This window comes from Zalophus californianus, chromosome 9 (genome assembly GCF_009762305.2).
Source record: "Zalophus californianus isolate mZalCal1 chromosome 9, mZalCal1.pri.v2, whole genome shotgun sequence".
NCBI lineage: Eukaryota > Metazoa > Chordata > Mammalia > Carnivora > Otariidae > Zalophus > Zalophus californianus.
In genome coordinates this window covers 117,816,786-117,841,693 of record NC_045603.1, presented here as the reverse complement: position 1 = coordinate 117,841,693, position 24,908 = coordinate 117,816,786, and the positions used below count along the sequence as shown (strand labels likewise).

The window sequence follows — 24,908 nt, the reverse complement described above, 5'->3', positions numbered from 1 at the left end:
TTATATGTATGAATTTCATTCTGTGTTGTTACAGGCTCTGCTCCTTCATCATTGTTTGTACTTGCTTAGTTTGGTTGGTTCCATTGTGGGTTATTGTAGATTATTTCCTTAAAGTCAGTTACTTGAAATAGAATGGCCGAATGAGAAGGATATGCACAGTTTTAAGGCGTTAGAGACTTATTGCCTCGTTATTGTCAGCAAAGCATCTTTGGGGGAATGCAGTTGTTTTTAATAAAGGTTTCAAGTTCCCAGCATTTGCATTCTTGGCCTGTGCCAGGAATTGTGCCTCTTGGTTTCCGTGCCTTGATCTCATTTGATCCTCATAACAACTATGTGAAGTAAATACTATTATTGTCCTCACTTTCCAGATAAGCAAAGTCAGGCTTACAGAAATGAAGTAGCTGCTCTGTGGTTTCAAAAGCAGGGAGACAGAAGGCTTTCAGAAATTAGATAAAAATAGCCCTTTGCATCCCTTGAATCTTGAACTAAGTGGAAACTAATACTAATGATTCTCCATTGGTAAAATAAAGAACAAGGGTGTTGGCAATAAGAGAGGAGGAAGAGGAAGTACAGGTCCATAAATTTAGAAACAAGAAGAAAATTCTAAGTTAAGGCTCTGGCAATTAGATCTTCTTGTTAGGAGAAGATATGGTGGACAGCTCGGTGATTACTGTATAATTACAAACTCTGGGGAACTCCTAATACAGACATGTTTTCACAAGATCTTGTCATTTTTTTTCATGAATACATTTTCTTTGACCACAGTTAGTATTCAGACTGTTTAAATTGCTCCCGATTAGTCGACAGTTGACTAGAAGGAAAGTGTATCAGCAAATCTTCAATTTCTGGGCAAAACCAGAACCTTTGCGAGCTTTTCAGTTTTGGCAAATCTCCAAAGTCCTTTATGGTTTCTCTCTCTCTCTTTCTCTCTCTCTTTCTCTCTCTCTCTCTCTCTCTCTCTCTCTCTCTCGTTCTTACTCCCCAGGGACCTACATTTCCCTTTTGCCACCTTTACCAATACTCTTCTCTTTTCCTATTATTATTGTGTAATTATCGTTACCCTAGAAAACTCAGAAAGACCCAGAGCAAAAAGCATCTCCTCAGTATCTGCTATTCCTGTTTGCCCTTTTCAGGCTCATCAGCACTGTCTGTATTCTTAGGGAGGAAACTTTTGAACCTCTTTCTCTTCCTGCTGCACTTAGTCTTTGGAAGAGATCTCAAGCATCCTTCCTTGGAGCAACCCCCTCTGTAGTCTCCCTTGACCATTTTCCTCTTTTATTTCTTTTTTTAAGATTTTATTTATTTACTTGAGAGAGAGAGCATGAGTGGGGGGGAGGGGCAGCGGGAGAGGGAGAAGTAGGCTCCCCACTGAGCAGGGAGCCCGATGCGGGGCTCGATCCCAGGACCCTGAGATCATGACCTGAGCTGAAGGCAGTAGCTTAACCGACTGAGCCACCCAGGCGTCCCGACCATTTTCCTCTTAATGATAGCCATGGGTTTATTAGGAGTCTTGGAAATAATCAAAATGTCCTTCCGTTTAATTTTCATGGCATTATTATGATTGTTGCTACAGCTTTTTCCTTGAGGTGGTGAGGCTTGCGTTTTCCCAGGCACATTCCCCTAGCTTGATGTAGCCTCCTGATGTCCATAAACGACTGATCACCATTAAAATTCTCCGAAGTGACTCGTAGACGCTCCTTCCCCACCCGCATTGATTTTTTTTTTCTTTTTTAGGAACAATTTTCTGTTTTATGGTCAAATCTATAAATCAGACATCCGAGCTCTACACACTTGATTTAACCGGAGTATGTGAGTGGCCTAATAAGATCCGGTTTTCCCTCTCTGCTTGCTTACTGGGGGGCTCAAAACCTGTAGAGCTCCAAACATTTCACACAGGTATGGAGCCTGCCGAGAAGGGAGGAGGTTTTCTGTGAGTTTAATTTTGTAATCCTGAGAAAATGGACCTGTCATTCCAGAGCTCGAGTTCCTGGAGCCCCTTTTCTGTAGGAGCTTCTGCATCTTCTAAGAAAGGAAGGCCTCCTGCCTCTCCAGCACCCCAGGGTCCTTTCCTGTTCTGATGCAGAGGGATTCTCCCGGCTTCTGTGTTTCCTTGACCTCCGTCAGTGAAGGCAGGAAAAGATGCAACCGGTGGAGTTGGTGTTCGTCCCAAGCTCAAAGCCTTTGACCTCTCCTGTGTTTCTCCCCCAACTTTCTCGAGCTTCAGACCTTTCTTGCGTAGCGCAGCTGCTTTAACAATGTTCCTTGTCCGCCTTTGTACGAGTATTCTGTTATTACTGTGGCAGCTTCCTCTGCTGAGAGTCCCCCTCCGGAGAGAGCTTGGGGTTTCTGCCCTCCTGGCAGCCTCTTTGTTGAGGTGCCGGTCTCCCCCACCCTCTCCTGCTCCCCACCCCCGGCACTGAGCAGGGCTGTCTCTCTCTCCTGGGTTCTCTGCCCTCAGCCCATTTTATTCTCCGTGTCCTTGTGCTACCAGCTCTGGGTTTTTTGCACCCTTTCCCCTTGCTTGTCCACAGCAGCTCTTCAAATCTATCATCCTGTTTTTATCTTGCACATTTATTTATCATGCACCTGTGGGGCTTTGTTATTTGTGATCCACTTCGGGGGGGGGGTTTCTTTCATAGTTGATGAAGCCTGTAAAGAATTGGAGCCCCTACAGGAAGCCTCACCTTTCTAAGGAGAATATATTCACCCAGCAAAGGGCTTTTATGAAGTCAGTCCAGCTAATAGCTCTTCTCATGATGTCACTCTTCTTTTCTCTTAAAAGTCCCTTCGAGTTCTTTTCCTTTTTTATGTCCCACCTTTGATTGCATTCTGGATAGACTACTTTAGTACCGTTCTTATCTGGAGACCTGTCTTTTGGCTTTGGGATGTCGCCATCCGTATTCAAATGTTCTTTTTTTTTTCAAGATTTTATCCGTTTATTTGCGAGAGAGACAGAGAGAGTGCACAAGCAGCGGGGAGGGGCAGAGGGAAAAGCAGACCCTCCACTGACGTGGGAGCCTGATCCCAGGACCCTAAGACCATGACCTGAGCCAAAGGCATACGCTTAACCAACTGAGCCACCCAGGCGCCCCTATTCTTTTTCTTATAGAGATTTGTGTCAGATATGTGCGAAACGGGGTTCTAAATAATATAAAATTATTCAGAAATAAAAGAAATACACATATTATATATACATATTATTTCTGTATCTACAACGGTGGGATGGATCACGGATACTATGTGATTCGATTATGACGAGGTTTAGAGGCTCCGTACATGATGGTGGTTTATACCGAGATATCTATAGGCACATGCAGTAAGTAATGGATGATGAAGCCGTCAAGCCGGGAAATCTCACTGGCCGACTTTTCCCTTTTTTTTTTCTTTTTTCACTGTGGTATGATATACGTGACATAAAGTTTACCATCTTGGCCATTTTTAAGTGTATAGTTCGCTAGTGTAAGAACATGTACAGGGTTGTGCAACCAATCCCCAGCACTCTTTTCATTCTGCAGAATTGCAGCTCTGTCCACATGAAGCAACACCTTTCCATTCCCCGCTCCTCCAGCCCCCGGCACCCATCATTCGACTTTCTGTCACTGAATTGACTACTCTGGGCACCCCCTATAAGTGGACTCTTAACCGTGTTTGTCTTCTTGTGTCCAGATTATTTTACCTCATCGAGTGTTCTCAAGGCTCGTGCATGTTGTAGCATGTGTCTGAATTTCTTTCCTTTGTGAGGCCGAATAATGTTCTGTGACACGTATATACCGTCTTTTGTTGATCCACTCATCCGTTGGTGGACACTTGGGCGGCTTCCACTACTTGGCCTTTGTGAATAATGCTGCTGTGAACATGTGTGTATGGATATATGCCTCTGAGACCCCGCTTTCAATTCTCACTGGCTGATTTTGGATTCAAGAGTAAGTCATTTGCTCATGAGGATTATGGAAATTTTCATTTTTTAAAACACAAAAAATATTTTTCCATCATGGTCTTTTAAAAAAAATAAAGTCCAAAAACTAATCCGTGGATCAATGACAACTGAAATATTTAAGTACTGGCCCGGGAAGCAGAGTAAACCGAAGACACATGCTCCAGGATCACCCAGGTTTCGGTGACGAAATTGGTTCGCTCAGTCATAATCCTGCCTTCCATTCCTGTAAGTACTCATACTGGGTCTAATCACGAGAGTCTTGTCATCCTGCGTGGCAGAGGACAGGCGCAGAGCACTGTGCTCACAGGCCAGTCTTTGTGGAGAAGCCCAGTGGCCGGTGCCAATCAAGATGGCGGGCTTGGGCACCCCACCCAACCGCACTCAGACTAAGGAAGGTATTTCAGTCTGGTTCGGCAAGCTCCCGGAGCTCCCCGCAGCCTTGGGACAACCTCAGGACAATCGGCCCAAGTGACAGATTCTCAAATGACAAGGTGAATTTAGATATGCCTGTTGCAAGATATTTTAGGGAAAACTCATTGCTCGCTTTCAACATTTCTTTCTGAAATATAAGGTTGGGACTGCCACCATTTTCTCCTTCCTTGAGGGGGACAGGGGTTAACTGTGCTACATTTTCCTCATGAATGAATAGGTGGTCAGTCCGTTTTGGTCCACCTGTTCTTTTTCTCTTCATGTTTTCACCCTTTTTCTTTTCTGTCTTTTTCTCTCTCTTTTTCTCCTGTCACGCAGGCTTTGCAGTGCATGCTGATCTCTCTTCAGGCAGAACTTGACATTCAGAGGTACCTGATGAAAATTGAATCATCTCAGCGAGTTAGTACTCCACCTTTTCTTTCTCTGCATCGAGTTGTACCTCACCTCCTGCCTTTGCGTTCCCTTGCGTGCGGCATTCTAATCAGCGTCCGCCACTAAACCCGATCGGCTGCCCTTTTCCCCCAAGCCCTGACTTAAACCCATCAAAGCCAAATGCTTGCCGCATTCTGAAACGTGTGTGTGTGTGTGTGTGTCTGTGTGTGTTTTAATTGTGAGAGTTAATATTAAGGTGAACACTCATTGCATGCTTGCTTCCAAATATTTCATTTACTTTCCACAAATTGGGCTGTGGAATGGGCAGTGATGCAGCGGTAAGTCAGAGATCATGGCACAGTCCTCTGAAGAGTGGGGTTCTCCATCAGGACCCCCTCCTCCCCAGCTTGCTTGAGGCACAATAGTCATGGCTGTCGAAAAGAAGCTGTATCATTCGGATTACCTCAGAGCACTATGGCTCTTCCTTCCCTCAGCTCCACGTCCAGTGTCGGGTCCAGGCCATTTTACGGACGTGCATCTTAATAATAAAAATGAAAGGAACGGACACATTCATTTAGAACTTACTGTGTGCCAGCCACTGTTACAAGTGCTTTACAAGTATGAACTTCTCACAGCAACCCATGGGGTGGGCATGCTGTGGTGCCCATTTTACAAATGGGGAAACTGAGGCACAGAGAAGTTAAATGACTTGCCCAAGGCCACATAGTTCTAATAAATAACAGAGTTGGGATTTGACCCCACGCAGTCTGGTCCCAGAGCCAGCTTTCAGCATATTCCTTATTTACCCACAATCCTCTTGTTCTCTAGGTCATGATGGGTCAGTTTAGAACTGAAAAGGGTGGGGAGAGTTTCCAGGGCTTACATACCTGGCTCGGTGTTGGACACTGTGCCGACTGACCCTTTGGCACATCGCCATCCACACCCTTTTTGTACCCGCAAACGTGGCCTGTTTCTTTCTCGTCTCCTGAGCATGCACAGGTCTGAAGCGTTTGTTCCCTGCTGTGAGGCCTTCAACTTGCAGTGCTTAGGAAGCATCCAGCAGACTGGCCTTTGTACAAAAGTGGTCTCCCTCCCATTCAGTCAGCCCTCAGTGACCACACTAAGTTCTTCGCCTTTCCTTTTTTTTTTTTTAAAGATTTTATTTATTTATTCGTCAGAAAGAGAGAGAGAGCATAAACGGGGGGAGTGGCAGAGGGGGAGGGAGAAGCAGGTTCCCAGCTGAGCAAGGAGCCCAACGCGGGACTCGATCCCAGGACCCTGGGATCATGACCTGAGCTGAAGGCAGATGCTTAACCTACTGAGCCACCCAGGTGCCCCCGTTTTCACGTTTCTGTAATTTCTGTAGCTCATCGAAAAGAGAGGTAGCTTGGTTCTTTCCTTGCATGCATGTTGTGCACTAAATAGGGGTGCAGACAGGGAGGAGAATGCCACGTGGCTCCTCCTTACAGTTTTATCGGCCGCCGTTTTTCACTGTGCCTTTTTATTTTCAGAACAGAGATTTGACTTCACGATGTGGGATTCTCCATCACAAATCGTGCAGTTTGGGGTCCACCTCACTATTCTTTTTTTCTTACGCTTAAAACCAATTTTCAGCACCAACTTTTTTTTGTGATATATCAGCCAATAATGGGATATTTGAGAATTTTTTTCAAGGGCTTTTTTTTTAAGCATTTATACACAAGTTATAATGACAGTAGTGTATTTTGGAGGGCTGGGATGTATAATGTTTGGAAATTGATGATCTTCCTCTCGGGTAGAGGAGTCACGCTCGGCCTCTGAGGATGTCAAATTCTCCGTTTGGAAATTGGAAGTAACCATTTACCCACATCAGGCAGGGTGGACACAGAAAAAGGTTAGTCGTATTCTCCCCTCTCACGCAGGAACCCACAAGCCAAGGGACCTCCGCAGGACCACATCTAGAACCACCCTCATTTATAGTTGATAGATTCCTGTGTATTATTTTTCAGTGACCCCTCACCACAACTACATCAAGTAGATATTCTGATTATTTTGTAGAAGAGAGAGCCTTCACATGGGGTGGCGCTGCCCGTGCATAGCAGGATTGGAGTCTGCGCAGATTCTGTAAGAATAGTGTGATAAAAAGGAAAAGGGTCTCATGCTAAATCTTGTCTTCCATCTTCCCAAACCCTGATGTGCTCTCCTAGGGCAGCTCTAGAGGGAAAAAGAACCTTTAGCCTGAAGTTAGAACTTTCAAAGGTCTTTTTTCATTCGAAAAGCATTCCAGGGACATTGGGAGGGCAGCTGGTGGTGGTGATGGAGGGATGGTGGTGTGATGGGTGTGTGTGTGTGTGTGTGTGTGTGTGAATGTGAGTTGGAAAGTTTCAGCAAATTCTCCTTTCAGGATGTCTCAAGAGGGTCTGGCCACAAGCACAAGCATGGCGGCCTCAGGCACCCCAGTGCCCCCCCCACCCTGGCCTAGCTACCTGGGGCCTTCCTCACAGTGGTGGGGGCACCTTCAGATCTCCCAGGACAGGCCCAGGAGGGGCCGCGGCTAGCAGGGAAGGCCTCTTTGTTTCCTAACAGCACAGCTCAGCTGCAGGGGCCCCACTGCAGCCTGGGCGTGGGGATGAACTTATAAATGGCTTTGTTAGGAGGCCTTCTCTGGGGCCTGTTTAGCACTCTGTGTTGTGCTGGTTGTCTTTTACTTGCGATTTCAAAGCCTGCTAGCAGGCCCCTTCCCTTTCATCACCATAATAACAGCAGACCTGACTTGGACACCTTTTATCCTGCAGCCTTTTAAGTGCATTCCTGGCTCTCGGAAGTGTAATGGCATCTGCTGCTTCACTCAGGCTTCTCCCAGTAAGGATGGCAGGAGCCCCAGCCTGTGAAACGTGTGTGTTTATAAGGCACACCTTCTTCTTGCAAAATAAAGCGGGAGAGAGAGAGACTGAGTGATTGATTCAAGGCAGCTTGTGATAAGGAGACCTCTACCTTAGGTGGATAAATTAAAATCCAGAGGCAAAACCTCAGAGGAGGACGAGACAAATGTAGGGGTACAGTGAACTGTGATTGGCTTGAACATTAAATTTACCGTCAGCCTTTCTGATATATGCGACACTTTGTATATGTTCTACACCCTTCCCGTTATGGCATAGAGTACTACTTATTACTCCTTCAGGAGGTGAAATTATTTTCCTTGTTTGAAATTGTAGACGTACCATGCTTTCGGAAGAGGGGCATCCATCCACGCAAGAGACAGGAAACAGCCGTATCCTTCAGTTGGCCTTTTATTTTGTATCAACTCCTTCTCGAGGAAAGCAGGACACTGAATAAGAATTGCAGGAGTGTGTGTCTGAAAGGGGTTGAGGGCTGAGCTAACGAGATCCAGATTTAGTGCTTGCTGATGGTGTAACTTTCTATCCCCATGGAAGAACGCTGAAGACGCAGGGAGGCCAGCTCGTCCTTATCTTCTTTCAAAAGTCTTGGTCTCCTTCCGGCTTTGGAGGGAGGTCCGAGAACAGCCAATTCAAGGTGTTGCTTCAGAAAGTGAGTCTGGGTCATATTACAGGTAGGACACCAAGCAGCCGGGTGGCGGGTTGGCCTCTAATCCTGAAAGTGACAAAGGCTGCCCCCCACACTGACCTGTGAGGGGCCCATGGCCCATCTGCAGGGTAACTGGTTTTAGCTATTCCTCTAGGCACAGACAGCTGTCTTCAAGGAAAAAAATGAGAAACAGATCATCCGCGTACTGTGAAGGGGTTGAAATGTAGAAAATATTCAAGAGACTGTAAAACATGGCTAAAACTTAAAATTTACCTGGAGTCATTTTTTAATCAGAGCTTTAAAGTTCTGGTAATGGTGTCAGAACAACAGATTGGGGGGCGGGGGAAGAGCTAACAGATGTGAGAATCTTGTCTCCTTAAAAGGTAAAGCTCATTATCTGCATGTCCAGAATGTAATGGATGGCTTTTGGCTCTTCTTCCTTAGCTGTAATCTTTTTTGGAAGTGGAAATCCATGCAGTTCTGGATTCCTGCACAATTTTGCATGGCATGAAAATGGAAATGTGTCTTCATTCCCTCTGTTTCCGCCATGAATTCCTGTCCTAATTTCAGGGACCATCTAGAAGGATGAGTCCTTCTACCTGGAACCTCATCATACGGGATGCCCTTGAGAAGACAGGAATGAGCAGGAGTGTATCTTCAGGTCACCATAGACAAGAATCTCTCTGGATTCTAAATGTTTTGTGAAATAGTCTTCTCTTCCTCTGATCTGCTCTTTAAAAATATGCTTATTTAGTAATTGTCTGATTTGCAAAAGCAGTCTGTTCTCATTTTGGAGAAGTAAAGAGGAAAGTATGTTACTCATGATACTACCCTATAAAGAAATCCAATGCTAATATTTGGGTATATTGCTTCCATTTCTCAAGTTATATGTAAAAAAAAAAATCCTTAAAAGACCCTGATTATGACTGTATAATAGTCCATGGTTTGGTTCCATGGTAATTTGTTAGTGAGCCTTCCGTGTGACTCTAGGTTTATTTATTCTCTATTTCAGGTGTCATCTTTACAGATTTCCTCCCCAGCCCACTAGTGCAGGAAGTATCACCTTTCTAATTTTTGCAAATCAAATTAACCTGGCTTGGCTTCAGCAGTTATTGAGAAATTTATTCTCATCGCTTTGGGGTCATAAATCCTAAGGAGAGCATCTAGTCCCATAAAACTGGGCAAGGTTTCTGAGTCTCCTGGGACCCAGTAAACGGCCTTCTAGCAGTCCGTCTGCAGGTGGGCTCATGGGGCTGTCTGCCAAGCCTCCTAAGCGTGGGCACCGATTTCAGCCACTCTAAGCATGCCACACATCCGTCCTGCCCAGTGGGGCCACTCCTTGTAAACGGAATCCAGGTCTCCACAATTTGAAGAACACCCTGGCCATCACCACCACCACCAGCAACAACAAAACTAGCACTCTCTAGTTGGCCCTGCAAAGTCATTCACCCGCTTTTTCCTGCCCAATTAGCAACCTTTCTCCTCTTCCATTGCGAGGTGGGAGGACCCCACCGTATTTATTTTCCAAACGTCTTTACCTCCTAAGCCCAATCTAGGGAGAGGGTCTTCCTGGTGGCCTGTGTATCATAAAGACACTGTTACCAGACCTTCCCCTGGGAAGACCTTAGGACACAAAGGCTTGGCAATTGTTTCAGGAAATAGGGGTTAGGATTAGATGTTCCATGATTTTTTGTTTGTTTGTTTGTTGCTGACAACTACGAGGACATGATAAATTAATAATATCTCAAAAGAGTCATCCGACACAGAAATAGCTTGAAGGCGTGTATCTATGTAGCGTGGTGCTTCTTTAAATAATGAAGAAGCATCATTTTCGGCACCGGGTGCCCTCGTCATTTGTTTCTTGATATCTGTAGAAGGGGCTTTGCATGGTGGGAGGCGGCTGGCGGAGGGGTTCCGCGTGGCTCGCCGCATGGGTGCCTGTGGCTGGCTCCAGACCGCAAGGCAGCGGGCAGTGACTACTTGGCATCACTGATCACTGCCTTTTCACCTTTCTGATCTGATAATGAAGTAACACACACAGGGAAGGAAAATGTGGAAACAAAAAACACAGTTGTACTCTGCTCTACTGCTGAATCGTCTGATTTTCCTCCAGACCAAACAGCTTTCTGTTTTCACAGGTGAAAATCATGAAAAATGTCTGGGTACTCCTTTGGTGGAAAGAGGGAGGAAGGGGCTGAAATACTACCTTGAAGAAACAGGGTATGAACTCAGTTTATCAAGGGGAGCTCATCAAAATAAGTCCCCGAGAAAATGCTGTCCCCCAGCGTCCGAGCTGAGGAAGGGAAATACTGATTTTCAGAGCTAAACTTGAGACAGGAGAAACTTCTGAGAATCTCAGGTATGCACAGTTGGGTGTTGGCATTAAAGTGGGGTTTGTGCCGATCTGTCTTTCTGGTTGTGAGGCCCAGGAGTTCCTGATCACGGGTAAAGCTGGGGTGTGTCCACACGCTCCTTGCATGGGACACAGCTAGGCACTAAACAGTCAATTGTGTGTGTTTATACTCATAGCAGGACCATGTACTGCTTGCACTCAAGCTTTCTATTAAAAATAAAAGCTGATTTCTTCCCCTCTAAGTCTTTACCACCAGACCCACCCAAAGGTTTCACCGTTGTTATAAAACCAAGTAATTCTCTCTTACATTTGTATTCTGGTGCTTACCTCCACCTGTCATCTAGAACAGTGGATGTCCTCTGCCTATTCCCCAGGTTGGCCATCAGCAGAAGAATGACCCTGAGGAGAGAGTGGCCTGGGTTTTGCTTTTCTGGCCATCCGCCACAGAAGTGGTGGGAAGGAGCCAAGGAGCCTTGCGGAGCCCAGGGCCTGCTGCTTCTGAAACGCACCTGGCTGTGGGTCCCAGACTCAGCTGAGAGTGGCAGGTGGGCCACCTAAAGGGAGAGGATGTCAGCCTAGACAGATGCGGCCGCCTGCCTTGGGTTTATGTAAGGACGGAGGCAGGATGGAAGCCAGATATGCCTAGGAGAGCTCTTGTCATTCTCCCCATCCCCAGGCCCAAAGCCAGCAGAGGCTTTAGAATTTGGAAGCAAGGAGGGGCGCCTGGCTGGCTCAGTCAGTGGAGCCCGCGACTCTTGATGTCAGGGTCGTGGGTTTGAACCCCATGTTGGACATAGATATTACTTAAATGAAGGAAAAGCAAAGGATTTGGAAAAGAAAAGGATTTGGAAATGAGAGGCAAAGAAGAGAGGCAAGGGACTGCACAGTGGTTTGTAGAAAGGACTCTAAGCAAAGGAGACGCTTAAACTTAGTGACAACTCTTAATTTTCCTGAGGCCAAGGTGGAGCAGGGATGGTGGAGTAAACAGAAGTCCGGGGATGATCCATTGTTGTTAACTTCTAATATTTTGTTTCTTGAATCTCTCACAAGAGTACTGAACACCTAGAAAGTTCTCTTCAGTTGAAGTCAGAATTTTAACCAGGTTTGAGTCGAAAGCTTCCTAAGTACAAGAAATGGGATTAAAGTGTCTGACTATCGTGATTAAGTTAACCATTTCAGTTAATGAGTACGGTTAATCCTTGAACAACGTGGGGGTTGGGAACGCCGACCCCCGACACAGTCAAAAGTGAGTGTATAACTTTTGACTCCCCCAGAACTTAACCACTAAGAGCGCACTCTGGACTAGAAGCTTTGCGATAACAAACAGTCGAGTAACACATATTCTATATGTTATATGTGTTATATACAGTGCTCTCACGATACAGAGAAAAGGAAATGTTATTAAGGAAATCAGGGGGAAAGGAAAATACACTTACAGCACTGTACCATATTTATCAAAAAAATTCGGGAGTGAGTGGGTCTGCCTTTGGCTCAGGTTCTGATCCTGGGGTCCTGGGATCAAGCCCCACTTCAGGCTCCTTGCTCAGTAGGGAGTCTGCTTCTTCCTCTGCCTGCCACTCACCCTGCTTGTGCTCTCTGTCTCTCTCACACACAAGTAAATAAATAAAAATCTTTAAAAAAAAAAAAGTCAACTGTATTAGGATAATGAGTCACCCCAGATACATTCGCATGTGAGAAGCGTCCTATTTCCGAATCCTCTGTGGAAATTGGAAATTAATTAGAATGAGGTAAAACTTCTGTAAGGCAACGTTGAGTTTTGTTTTCAAAAGATAACCTAATTTGAAGTGCAGTGTATAAGCTGGCTAGCCAGACACCTCACGGTTCCCGACAGCTACCATGTTACGTAAAGCTACGTTTGCAGGCTTCGTGTTTTGGACCTCAGTGTTTCAATTTTCACTTTAAGGGTTCCAAAGAATGGGAATGAAAGCACATCATCAGTGCCTCTAGCTTAACCTTTCTTTTCTCTTTGGCTTTGGTCTCCAAATACCAACAGCATTGCAAAGAATAAGAATAAATTTGATCTCCTAGTACAGCATAACGCTCATGGCAAACATTTCAGCAAATATTTGTTCATGATGATAAAATGCAAGTATGGCAGTCTTTTAAAAATTAATGCTGTGCAACTATGTTGCATGCATTTGAGGACAGAAATGTAGAAACCTTGGTCGTCATGCTGTAGCTAAGCCGCATATTTCTACCAAGCAAGTGCAGTAGGGTAGATAATTTGAAAGAAATACTACGACCTGGGTGACGTGGTTTTTTCTTCTTTGTGTGGTGTGTATGTCGCAGTTATGAAATCTTCGTCCTTAGTCCATAGACTCCCACTTAAATAAATGACTTTACCACTGACTGTCAGCTCTGGAATCCTACAGACGCGGCCCCAGTTCCTTCACTTGCTAGAATTTCAGGCAAGTTGCTTAAACAATCTGTTTTCTCATTGGCGACCAGGATCATGAGTTGCGGTGAGGTTTAAATGAGAATGCCGTATGTCAGTCTTGGAGCGGCAGGCTCTCTCCCCTTATCCCTTCATTAGGAGGAGAATCTTCCAAGAGGACCAGTCTGCACATGTTGCAGATGAAGCAGAGGGGAGACCTGCATGAGGCCTATTACCCCAGCATCTCTTGGTGATAGAAAGCCCTCTTTGAAGAAGGGAAGGCTGGAAAGGATGAAGGGAGTTCAGGTGACCTGGTTTACACAAACCACCCCTTGGGGTGCATGACCCCAAAGGAATTCCTGTTTGGGTTTATAGGTTTAGGGGCCACCTGGGGATTTAGGGAAAACATCTAGAAAGTTGTGATGGAAACAAAAGGAGATGGGTTGGTATCCTGGGTCCCCATGGAGCGCAGAGGGAAATCCAGCCTTCCAAACCCTTGAGTCGTGCTCCTCTGGCTCACGTAGCATTTCCACCGTTCATGGGGCCACGTGTCTTCCCCGGGGAGGGGCAGCTCTCCACTCAGCAGCTTGGGGCAAAGGCTCCAAAAGCCATGCTGTAGACAGTGCCTGATGGAGAAAAAGGCTTCGCCTGAGCCAAAATGAGAATAGCTCCCAACGTAAAGACTTTTTTATTAGGCCAAATCTGAAATTGTGTGAGTATCCCACACCCCTTTTTTGCTAATTAAAGTATCTCCTTTCCCATGTAATAATGATACCATACATAGTAAAATTTTCAGTAGAGAGGACATATTTGAGTGCCCCCAACTTTGCGAAATACCATGTTAGTAACCCTACATCATAATTTCCCCCATATTTTTTTAAAGAGAGTTTCATCTGTGAAATATGTGTATTATTGCTAATATTATAAATGTGCCAGCATCGTAACAGCTCAAGGCGGGGAGCTGTTAAGAATTGGTCTGTGTCAGTGATGACTTGCTTACAAGGCACGAAGTCATCTCAAACCAGTTTAAGAACAAAAATGGAATTAATTGAAAGGAATTAATGGGAAATGCCCCTCAGTGTGCTGGAATCAAGAACTGGGCTGCCCAGTGGCCCAGGTAGCTCCTCTCCATCTTCCGGGTCATGGGGATCTCTCATCTCTGTTTTCCTGAACAGATCTGCCCCATCCGTTCTCTGTATTCTTTCTGTTTCACATTCCCTGTCCACATCAGCCACGACTTCATATGACCTCACACAAAATAGCTCCTCTGTCCCAGGTCTCCATTTTTCAGGGAGAGAATATAATGGGTCCAGTCAAGATCAGGTGTGGCCACTGCTTGGTTCAGTCAGCTCCAGCTGGGCTGGGCGCGGTGACTCTGCACTTAACTGCTCAAACCAGTATACGCTTGAGAGTAAAAGGGGGTCTCTCCGAATAATGACGTTAGGACAACAGGTGCAAAACTAGGAGTGTCCCGGGTAGCTGCAATGTATGCCCTCCCCCTCACCCCACCATATGGGACATGGGGCTTCAGGGGCTTAGGCAAGTGGGCAGGGAGGAATTCCACAGAGGAGGAGGACATTGTTTGGGGGCGGGAACTCTTTGAAAGATTGCTGAGCATCAATCAAATAATAAAAGTGAAGCTTTTTCACATATTCGGTATTGCTGAAGAGGTTAGCAGGAGGCAAAATCCTGCCCCAAGGTTGCCGATAGGAAGAGACAACTTGGTACTCCACTGATTTGGATGATGTATCTGTTAGCTCAGCTGAGAGACAGGGGAAAATGTCCCTTGAGAGGCCAGCAGTTGTCCCGCGTTCTCCCCCTGGGTTCCCCCCAGTGCACAGAGACCTGAGAACATGGGTGTGTGACTGCTCAGTTCACCCTTGTTCTCCCCCCTTCCTGACCCACCCTTCAGTTCCAGCAGTCCTGCCCCCAAACCCCTTCTGCGCTCACAGTGACACACCTCTCAGCTCTTTTGTCCAACTGTTAATGCATGGATTATCCTTGGCCCCAAAATATACCTTCAGTGCATTAGGAGCTCAAGAACCCTATGCAACGCTTCTAACCCCGGGAGCCTGGCACTGTGCTCAGTGCAGAGTCCCTGTTGCAAATGCCGTTTGCATTTTCTTTTCTCATATAGCAAATCACAGGGTAGCTGACATTCGTTATTATCAGCAATTTCCACTGTCTCTTCTCTGCACTATATGATGTCTCAGCAGCAAGCTGGCTTCGGGGGAGGGGACCCTATGAGGAGACTGCTAATCTGCAATGATAGTTGGCAGGGGGGAAGTGAATGACACGGAAAAAAAGAGGGGAAATTTATATTTGGAACGAAGTAGCTGTGTACAGGAAGTTAAAAAAAAAAAGATTAGCCAGTACAACTCTATTTTTATACATATTACCACCACGGTGACCCTGAACGAGAAGCAGAAATTTGATTCTGACTCTCTTCAAGGATTATTGCCTTTTGCAATGGAAAATGACAACTCATCAAATGTATTATATCTGCCATGGGCTGCAGGGATGACCAAAACAGCAGAAGCCAGGAACGTGGCCCTGTTGCTTAAAGTAATATTATTTCTTGGCTATTTTGCTAAAATGAGTGCGTAGGTTTGTTTGTTTTTTTTTTTAAGTCCGAATGAAGACATCTTCCCTTGATATTCTGCTGAATGTAGCAACCAGGTAGCTACTTCATTGAAGACCCTGTGAATTTATCTAGATCTCGATGGGCCAGGCAGTGATGGAGGGATTTTTCTAGTCAAGTAGTATGTTCACCGAGTGCCAGAGCCCAATCCCAATCTTTATTACAGAAGCAGACTTAATGGAAAATAAATCTGAGAATCAACCAGTTTTGGGGGCTTGCGCAGAAAAATTAACCCAAAGAGACAATTTAACTGTTAACGGGTGTCCTTTTTGCCATGTAATCTGAGCTGAGAGTTTCGTAGGGAGCAACCAGGTTGGTCCTCTCCCTGAAGCCACGTCCCCCACTTAAGGGAGTGCACAGATCTATGCACAGATCTATCTTTTCCGGTTTTCCTCTGTGGAAAGGAGCTGAGAGCTGTAGCCAGGAGCGAGGGTATAGATAATGCAATAGTGCTCCTGCCAAGAGGGTCTCCTTGTACTCTCAGCAGGAGAGAGGGGAAAGAAGCTGATCATTCTTTCCTTAAAAGGGTTCCCTGGTATATCAGGCTACATATTTTTCAGTGTGCCTTGTTCCAAAAATCGTTAAGAATTTCAAGACAGGGGTACCCGGGTGGCTCCGTTGGTTAAGCGTCCAAATCTTGATTTCGGCTCAGGTCATGATCTCAGGCTCATGGGATCGAGCCCTGCATTGGGCTCCGTGCTGAGCATGGAGCCTGCTTAAATTCTCTTTCTCTCTCCCTCCCTCCCTCCCTCTTTCCCTCTTCCTCCCTCTCTCCCTCTCTCCTCTTCCCCTCTCAAAATGCCCCCCCAACCCCAAGTACTCTCTCACTCTCTAAAATAAAAAGAATTTCAAGACAGCCACAGTAGAGCATGAAACCAAGCATGGAACCCTTTTAAGTGTGGGGCATAGGTGGTACCCCCACAAAGCTGCTCCTGCCTTGAGAGTTAAATGGTGCTTAACTGCAAAATGCAGTGGCCTCCTTAGGAGGACTTAAAGGAAATTAAGGAATGCAAACAAACCAAAAAACTAGCTACCATGGACTGCCTGTAGCCCAGCACCAGCCCCTCAGCACCTTTGGCATCTTACTTAGTAAGAGAAAACTCACCTGCCTGATTCATTCCGATCAGTTTGCCTTCCAGAAAGTGCCCGGGATCAGGTAATGCCAGTCACGGTGGGCAGTTCGAGATGGGAGAGCTCAGATCACATGTTCGTTCAGCCTAATCCCCTAATTTCGCTGACTCCCTTTCTCTGATCTTTCATGGGTATAATCTCTGACCTCCACAAAATAGCTCGAGTGATCCTCTAAAAAATGTATCTGATCCTGGCCCCCTCACCTCTTGCCATGTCTCAGATACCTCCTTGGAGTTCTGGTACCTTAGAATTCAGTTGAGCACCCTCACCTTGATTCCAAGTCTGTGAGATCTGATCTCTGTTGGACAAGCCCCTGCAAGCCTCCACTGCTTGCCACTTCTTTCTGCATCGGGGACTTTGCACTTGCTGTCCCCTCCACCTGGAATGCCTTTCCCTCTCTTTATCCCTACCCTCTGGCTTATCCGCTCCTAGCTTCCCTTTTTCTTGAGAACACAGTTTCTGAGTCTTCCCATCTCTCCACTCAAGCACCCCACCCCTGCCAGTCGGAGTTAACACACTCTCACCACACCTTCACTTTGTATTCAGTGTTGGTCCCTTGACTAGACTGTGAGCACCAGGAGGGCAAGGCGACACCTCTTTTTTGCATCTTTCTGGCCCCAGTACCAGTGCCTGGAACATAGCGGGTACTCAGTACGTGTCTGTTGGAAGGACGAATGGATGTACCCACACAGTCCCTACTTTACACGTATTTATCCACTATCTTGTGTTATTTTGTGCTCTTCACTTATTGCACCAATTAGTTCTGAAACTCGTTGCCAGCAGGCAACCTGTTGTCTGTTTTTCTCCATCTCCCACAATGTTCAACCAGTAGTCCATGTTCAAGGAATGTTCTCGAAGTTGAATGATCTTGACATGAATGATCAGGAGCATTTTACACATAAAATTTCCTGCCATTACAGTATAGATAACTTAAGAATTCAGTTATGTGTCGTGTGTGTGTAAGTTATTCTAGATACTTTCTGCTGACTGGAGAGTAAGTAATAACCGAAGCTAGACATAATCTTACCTATGGGATTTCTGGCTCGAAGGAAGAAATTCAACTGTGATATAAATGTCTCCCTACAATCTTGGTTTACTGATTTTGGAAACAGTCTTGATGGATGACTTTGAAGGACCGGTTGTATTCAGTTTACTGTGGTGTGAGTGCCTCATCCATTTAGGTATATATAAACGTGCACAATCCCATCGGTTGTCATAACAGCCGTTAAAATTTGTCAGGCCAAAGGAATTGATTTGCCATTATTCTTTCCTATGGTGTGGCTTGTCCTCAACTGCTTGTTCAAGCTGGTATTTGTACAGTAGATGCACAGTGATAAAAATCTTAATGGAATACTCAGGGGCAATATAGTTGTTTTTTTATTTTTCCAGTAACTTTCACAACTGATACTTTGACCCACTGGATCTTCAGTTTTCTGTGTCCAGTCCTTCCGACGGATTTTTCCCCTGCCATATTGTTTGCCCAGATTGGCAGGGCTTGATGGCATTGAAAATATTTTCTGCATAATTCATAGTCATTTATTTTCGTACTTTTCTTTCACATGCCTTTTGCAGACAAGAAGCCCCAAACTGTCTCATAGTCCCCAACCTCCCAGTTTGGGCGACCCTGTCGAGCATTTATCAGAGACGTCTGGTGATTCTTTGGAAGCCATGTCTGAGGGAGAAGCTCCGAGTCCTTTTTCCAGAGGCAGCCGAACTCGAGCGAGCCTTCCCGTGGTGAGGTCGACCAACCAGACGAAAGAAAGATCTCTGGGTAAGCCTCAGAGGGCAGTTTCTGATGCCCCTTTTTTACTGCATGTATGTATTTTTATACCCCTGCGTCCAAATGTTAATTAGATCTTGTTTTGTGAAAACGCAAGTACTAAGAAACTTGACTAATTGAACATCAAGCTGAAAAAACAGCACATCCAGGCTGGCTGTGGGGCTATAAACACAGGGATATTCCCACCACCCAAGGAAGGAGAGAGGGGCTTGGCATGCAATTTGCTACAGCTTTTCCTTTCAACAAGCTTTTAAGGAAAGCAGAAGGATTCTGTTGTTCTGCCTTTACCACTTACCATTTTCTTTTTTTATATTGGAAATTCAATTTCTAGGTCGCTTTGCTTTTAAAAAAAATGTTTGGGCCCTTTAACAAAATGTACAGATCATAAGGATTTAGACCTCTCTGCCGATTTCATAAGCTCAACCTGCTGTTTCAAGGTTCCACACCAGTACTTGTTTTTGCAGATAGATGGGGTCACGCACGGGGTATGAAGGGACAGGAACAGGATCAACCCACAGGAGGCTTCGGGGTTTGGCCCCTGCACAAGACAGCAAAATGATGCCACATAAAACCTAGCAAATGCCTTGCTTGAAGGGGAAAAGAGCAGTAAAAGCTTTGGGGGGAGGAATGCTGATTTTGTTCGCTTGGTTGAAGATGACAAGAAGACTGGTTGCAAACATCCTCCTAGCTGGCCTTAAAAAAAAAAAAAAGAAACCCCCAAACTATTATTATTTGTATTATCAATGTGACATTTTAACGTTAAATTTTATATAGATCCTTTTAGGTTAATAATCCAGGGTCCTCGAAGAAAACCACAAAGAAATCTGCTTTTTTCTTTTCTTTTCTTGTTTTTTTTGGGGGGGGGTTGTTTTTGTTTTTGTTTTTTGAGGTCACATAGTTCGATGGCAGAAGTGGGCCTCCAGTTTCTCTTCTCTTCCTATACAACTGAAGGAGTAAGACACACAGGGGTGTGTGATACCCCCAGTAACATCCTGGGCCAGGACAGGGTCAAGACCACAGGATCCCCAGGTTGGGGCGTTCCATCTGGATTTCAGAGCTCTGTGCTCTCTTTGCCCCACTCAGCTTGCGAGAGCAGGAGCCAGTCCGGGAGGGGAATTTCTCCTTTGTGCTTTGCAGGAAATGAGGGAGCTTCGGGTCCCTGAAAAGATTGGCTGTGCTTTGCAAAATAAAATGAGGATAAGAATAAATGCCCCGGTGCCTCCCCCCATACCTGGGGATCACTGAGCTTGTGGGATAACAGCTCCTTTGTCTCACCAGCAGGAGTTTCCTCCAGCAGCCGAGCGCGGCGGGCCGTGCAGGTAGATCAGACAGTTCAGGAAGAAGCCTGGGGCAGAGAGGCTGCCGGAGCTGGTCGCAGCCTTGCCCTCGGGTTGGCGAGGGTGGCTGGTGTTTCCTCACCAAGTGGCTGCGCTTCTGCAGAGCTCTGGAGTTTTACTGAGCACACCTTGCTGTGCAAGTTCTGGTGAGCTCAGAGTCACAGCAGATTTTTAAAAAAGTATCCAAGGTGTTTATTCTTCTAGCTCTGCGAGGCACTTTTTGGGCCTGTGATTTTTATAACTCTTGGGCAGAAACGAAGGGATACGGCGAGCAGAGAGGAGAGGAATGAGAAGTTTGCCCTCGCAAGAGGATCCATGGTTCCAAGAAATGCGGCTGGGTTGGGACCAGTGGGGTTGGCGCTGCCCTTGACCGCCTCTTTGTGGCCAATTCGGGAATGTCCTCCTGGCTGCACCTGGCCTTGTGGCGTAATTCAGTTGAGCCGGGGATGGGAAATAAACAGGAAAGTGTGAGCCAGGGAGAGTCTAAACACAGTCTCCCTGCCAGGGGCCCGTGCTCAGCTTTGTGTTCTGGAAAATCCCGAGTGTGCCTGCATTTATTTAATATGCACACACAGGCTCCGGAGAAGAGCAGGCTCCCCAGAGAGCCCAGAACCAGGAGCAGTGGGTGCCCCCCAGCAGTTACAGAGGAACACCACTATGACTCCACCTGCCCCAGCAGGGGGACTGAGCCGCGACCTCCTGCACACCCACTGTCGCTGCCATTTGGAAGCCCCACGTAATTTTTGGGATCTGGACACTGTCATTTTCTGTTCATCGGCAGAATTGTAAGATCTCTCCCGAAGCTCTGTTGATCCTGTCTTTATTTAAAACTTGCATAGTTTGTTCATGATGGATTTTTGGCATTTAATTTTTAAGAAATATCACATGAAAATACTATTTAGCTTGATGACTCACTTTTGGGAGGCCCCTTCAGTTTTGCACCTGAGACCGTGCTGCACTCTCCTCCCGCCAGTGGCTGACCCGCGTGTCACCCCAGGCGTAGCACACACCATCTGTATGGAGAAGGCGGTGCAGGGGGAAGGGGGCGGGGTGGGCACAAGGCGTTGCTCAGCACAGAGAAGTTAGACATCGCTGGTGTTTGTGTGACGCTGTCCCTGCGTGCAGGATGTGCGCTGCCTATCAGGGAGGGGACTCTGGGACCGCAGGTCTGGCCAAGTGACAGCAAAACCCACAAGTCCTTTCCCAAGCCCAGGGCAAAGTTAGCCACTCTTGGAGATTTACAAAGCAGAGAGGCGAAGAGAGAAATGTGCTCAGGGTCTCCGATTCATTAACATGACCAGCTTCCAACGAGGTCCCAGCTCCGTATGCTCAAGTGATCCTGCTGTGGTGCCTTCCCCACCCACACGACCCACCCGGAGCCCAGATGAGATCTTTCTCGGTGGAACTGACGCCGCTTCTCCTTCCTGCTCTCTTCAGTGAAAATAGAGAAGATGAGGCAAGAGGAAGTCTACAAAATAAAGTCAAAACCGCTTTGCAGTAGAGTTTGGTTTCAGAAATCATTTCCATGAAAAAAAAAAATGTCCCGCTGATACTAGGTCTGGGTCTTAATGATGGAGTCGTTGGCTTTTCATCACGGCCGTCTTGGAAATGCCCGACTGGAATGCCACCAGCAGCAGGGGCTGGGGTCTGGCAGCTCCACAGTTGGCTTTGCAGAAAGGGGAGCCACAAGATGTTCCCACCCTTCTGTGTGCCCTCAGGAATTTGAAAATAAAACTCCTGTGAAAACAAGAACAGCAGTAGCAACTTCCTTCTGGCTGCAGCCAGATGCCTTTGTTGACCGGATTCTGAATGGTTCGCTCTAGAAAAGAGACCAACCCATACCAGCCCGGCAGCCAGAGGTGGTGCCATTCCATTTCTGTAACAAATTGCCTCTTAAAAGACTCAGCCTCAACAAACAAGAATGACTTTAAGTGGCTCGGGAGGATTTTAGACTAATTGAGGGAGAATTTTCTCGGCGCGTGTGAGTTGCTGAGCATCTCCGTGTCTGTTCTTCTATTATTCCAAAATGGTAACAGTGAGGGCGATCATTCTCTGAGAACAATTTGGCGGGGGGGGGAGAGGGGGGGAGAAAGGTTCATGCTTGCCACAATCTCCCCTCCTGTGCACTGTACAAGTAAAGGATTGAGGAAATCACCCCCATCCTACAAAGAAGAAAGCCAAGAAGAGTTGGGGCAGAGACGCTAAGACTCACATTTGAGGACTCAGTGATTTGAGCATGAAAGGTTAGCCCTTGGACAGTTAAAAGAGAAATAAATTTCAGACAAGTGAAAAGAAACATTGCTCTATGGAATAAGTGCAATGTTTATGAAATGTGTTTTTCTAAGCGCCAGGAGTGATTGAAATGTAATATAAAAACAAAAATTTACAGAAGAGAGTTTTGTAGCAGGTCAGTAGGTTTGGGGTGCATTCCTGATCTTTTTGGGGTGTGAGCACAGGAGAGTATTTTCTCTAGCATGGAACCAAGTGCACAGGCATGAGTGGGCCCGGTGGCTGACTGGCATTGCTCACTGCAGCCTTCCAGCGTGCCTTCCCTTCACTTCCTGGGCTGGAATGCAGAGTCATTCTAGAATGTCAAATGCGCTGAGTTCCCAAAGTAGGAACCAAGGCATTTGTGGAGGCTTTTGATTTTCTTGGTCATTGTCCCAGGGTGTAGTCACTAAAACTAGCGTTGAGAGTCAAAGTGCAAGGCACCCATTTTTCTAGTGCCAAGGGCACAAGTGGGGCCTGATTCTCTGACCCTAGAATAGCTAGCTTCCTGCTCAAGGCAGCAAGGCTTCGGAGTTACAGAGGGCTAGGGAGGCAGGAAACTTCCTCCTTGTCAAACAGGTTCTGCCGTGTCCCAGTTCTGTGGTGAAAAGTCAGCCCAATGATCGTGCAAGCCATTTAGCAAATCTGTTTTTGCTTAAAGTAGCCGGAGTCGGTTCAGGCTCTGCAACTGAAGGCTGCCTGATCCAAAGGAACTGATTTCCTATATTTGTAGAAAATGTGGTTCCACCTGTTCTGTGTGTTTCAGGAAATACAAAGACCGGTAGGTACAAACTGATGACTTCTAGAGACTTGGCAGTGAACTGGAGAATGACCTGGAGATACGGTTTTTCGACTGTTTCTTAGAACTGTAGAGTTCTGTGGTGTTTTCTCACGAAATAGTGCAGCTTTACATAAGATTTCATTTGAAAATGAGCTATGCTAAACTGCTCACAAACACACACACACACACACACACACACACACACAGAGTAAAAGCATTAAATAGACCGGGGCATGGGGGAAGGGAAAAAAGGAAGGAAAGATGAAGAAATTGCCTCTATACAACAGAAGTCCTTGAGTACTTTAATTTGGCTATACTGGGGGACTCACAAGGATTGCCTCTTAGTTTGTTTGCACTCGATGTAATGAATGTCACGAAACGTAGTTTTTTGTAAACGGAATCAGTCTTTAAGCTAAGAAAAAAAACTGGGTTTGGGGCTGGGAATTAGCCACAGAAAGGAATATTTCAAGAAATCCTCTGGTATAGCTCTTTTTCGTGGCGCCTCGGAGGTGGTAGGCTGCTTCAGGATGAAGCTGAACATCTCTTTCCCAGCTACTGGCTGCCAGAAACTCATTGAAGTGGACGATGAACGCAAACTTCGTACCTTTTATGAGAAGCGTATGGCCACAGAAGTTGCTGCTGATGCTCTGGGTGAAGAATGGAAGGGTTATGTGGTCCGAATCAGTGGTGGCAATGACAGACAAGGCTTCCCCATGAAGCAGGGTGTCTTGACCCATGGTCGTGTCCGCCTGCTGCTGAGTAAGGGGCATTCCTGCTATAGACCAAGGCGGACTGGAGAGAGAAAGCGCAAATCTGTTCGGGGTTGCATTGTGGATGCCAATCTCCGTGTTCTCAACTTGGTCGTTGTAAAAAAATGGGAGAAGGATATTCCTGGACTCACTGATACTACTGTGCCTCGTCGCCTGGGGCCCAAAAGAGCCAGCAGAATCCGCAAACTTTTCAGTCTCTCTAAAGAAGATGATGTCCGCCAGTATGTTGTGAGAAAGCCCCTAAACAAAGAAGGGAAGAAACCTAGAACCAAAGCGCCTAAGATTCAGCGTCTTGTTACTCCACGTGTCCTCCAGCACCAACGGCGGCGTATTGCTTTGAAGAAGCAGCGCACTAAGAAAAATAAGGAAGAGGCTGCGGAATATGCTAAACTCTTGGCCAAGAGAATGAAGGAGGCCAAAGAAAAACGCCAGGAACAGATTGCCAAGAGACGGAGGCTGTCCTCTCTGAGAGCTTCTACGTCTAAGTCTGAGTCCAGTCAAAAATGAGATTTTCTATGAGTGACAAATAAATACGATCAGACATCAAATCCCCCCCCAAAAAAAAGAAAAAAAAAGAAACCCTCTGGTATAGTGAAGCATGGTTTTGCGATGCAAGTAGTCACTCCCAATTTTCCTTTATAAGCTTGAGTTTTCATATATGAGGTTTTCTGAAAGAGGGGAGTACACTTATCCAAGTTTATACCCTCTTGGCTCTCATTTCACCCTTAAGAAAGAATGTTCTTGTAAAAGATTACTGTGTAGATTCATGGTTGGTTTGTGCTTATTTTATTTTATTTTTTAAAAGATTTTATTTATTTGAGAGAGAGAGCACGCGTGCATGAGCGGGGGGAGGAGCAGAGGGAGACGCAGACTCCCCGCTGAGCAGGGAGGCCAGTGTATGCGGGGCTCGTCCCCAGGACCCCAGGATCATGACCTGAGCCAAAGTCAGACGCTTAACCGATTGAGCCACCCAGGCACCCCTTGTGCTTATTTTAAAAAATAAAGTTCATCAGGTGTCTTTAGAAATCTCTAGCTATTAACTCCTGGGTTGAAACCCTGTAATAGATTTCTCAGACTTTGAAGAAAGCATTAGTTAATAGGCTACCTGAGGAGATTTAGGTCCTTGAACAATATGTTGAGGGTACTTTGCAGATAGGAGGTTGGTAAGAAAAACATCAACGGAGGTGAA

General features: G+C 46.1%; 2 protein-coding genes across 16 annotated transcripts in view; both read left to right on the top strand.

The window, feature by feature from the left end:
- KIAA1217 (KIAA1217 ortholog) overlaps positions 1-24,908 on the top strand; it is a 703,089-nt gene that overhangs the window by 548,176 nt on the left and 130,005 nt on the right. For all 15 annotated transcript variants that reach the window (XM_027594700.2, XM_027594699.2, XM_027594709.2 and 12 more), the window contains one exon: positions 18,356-18,554. In XM_027594700.2, coding sequence (XP_027450501.2) covers positions 18,356-18,554 — 199 coding nt within the window. The remainder of the gene's footprint in view (positions 1-18,355; positions 18,555-24,908) is intronic.
- LOC113922601 (40S ribosomal protein S6-like) lies at positions 23,465-24,266 on the top strand. The gene has a single exon (XM_035721892.1). It carries the CDS (start codon positions 23,477-23,479, stop codon positions 24,224-24,226), a length of 750 nt encoding a protein of 249 aa, XP_035577785.1. The 5' UTR covers positions 23,465-23,476; the 3' UTR covers positions 24,227-24,266.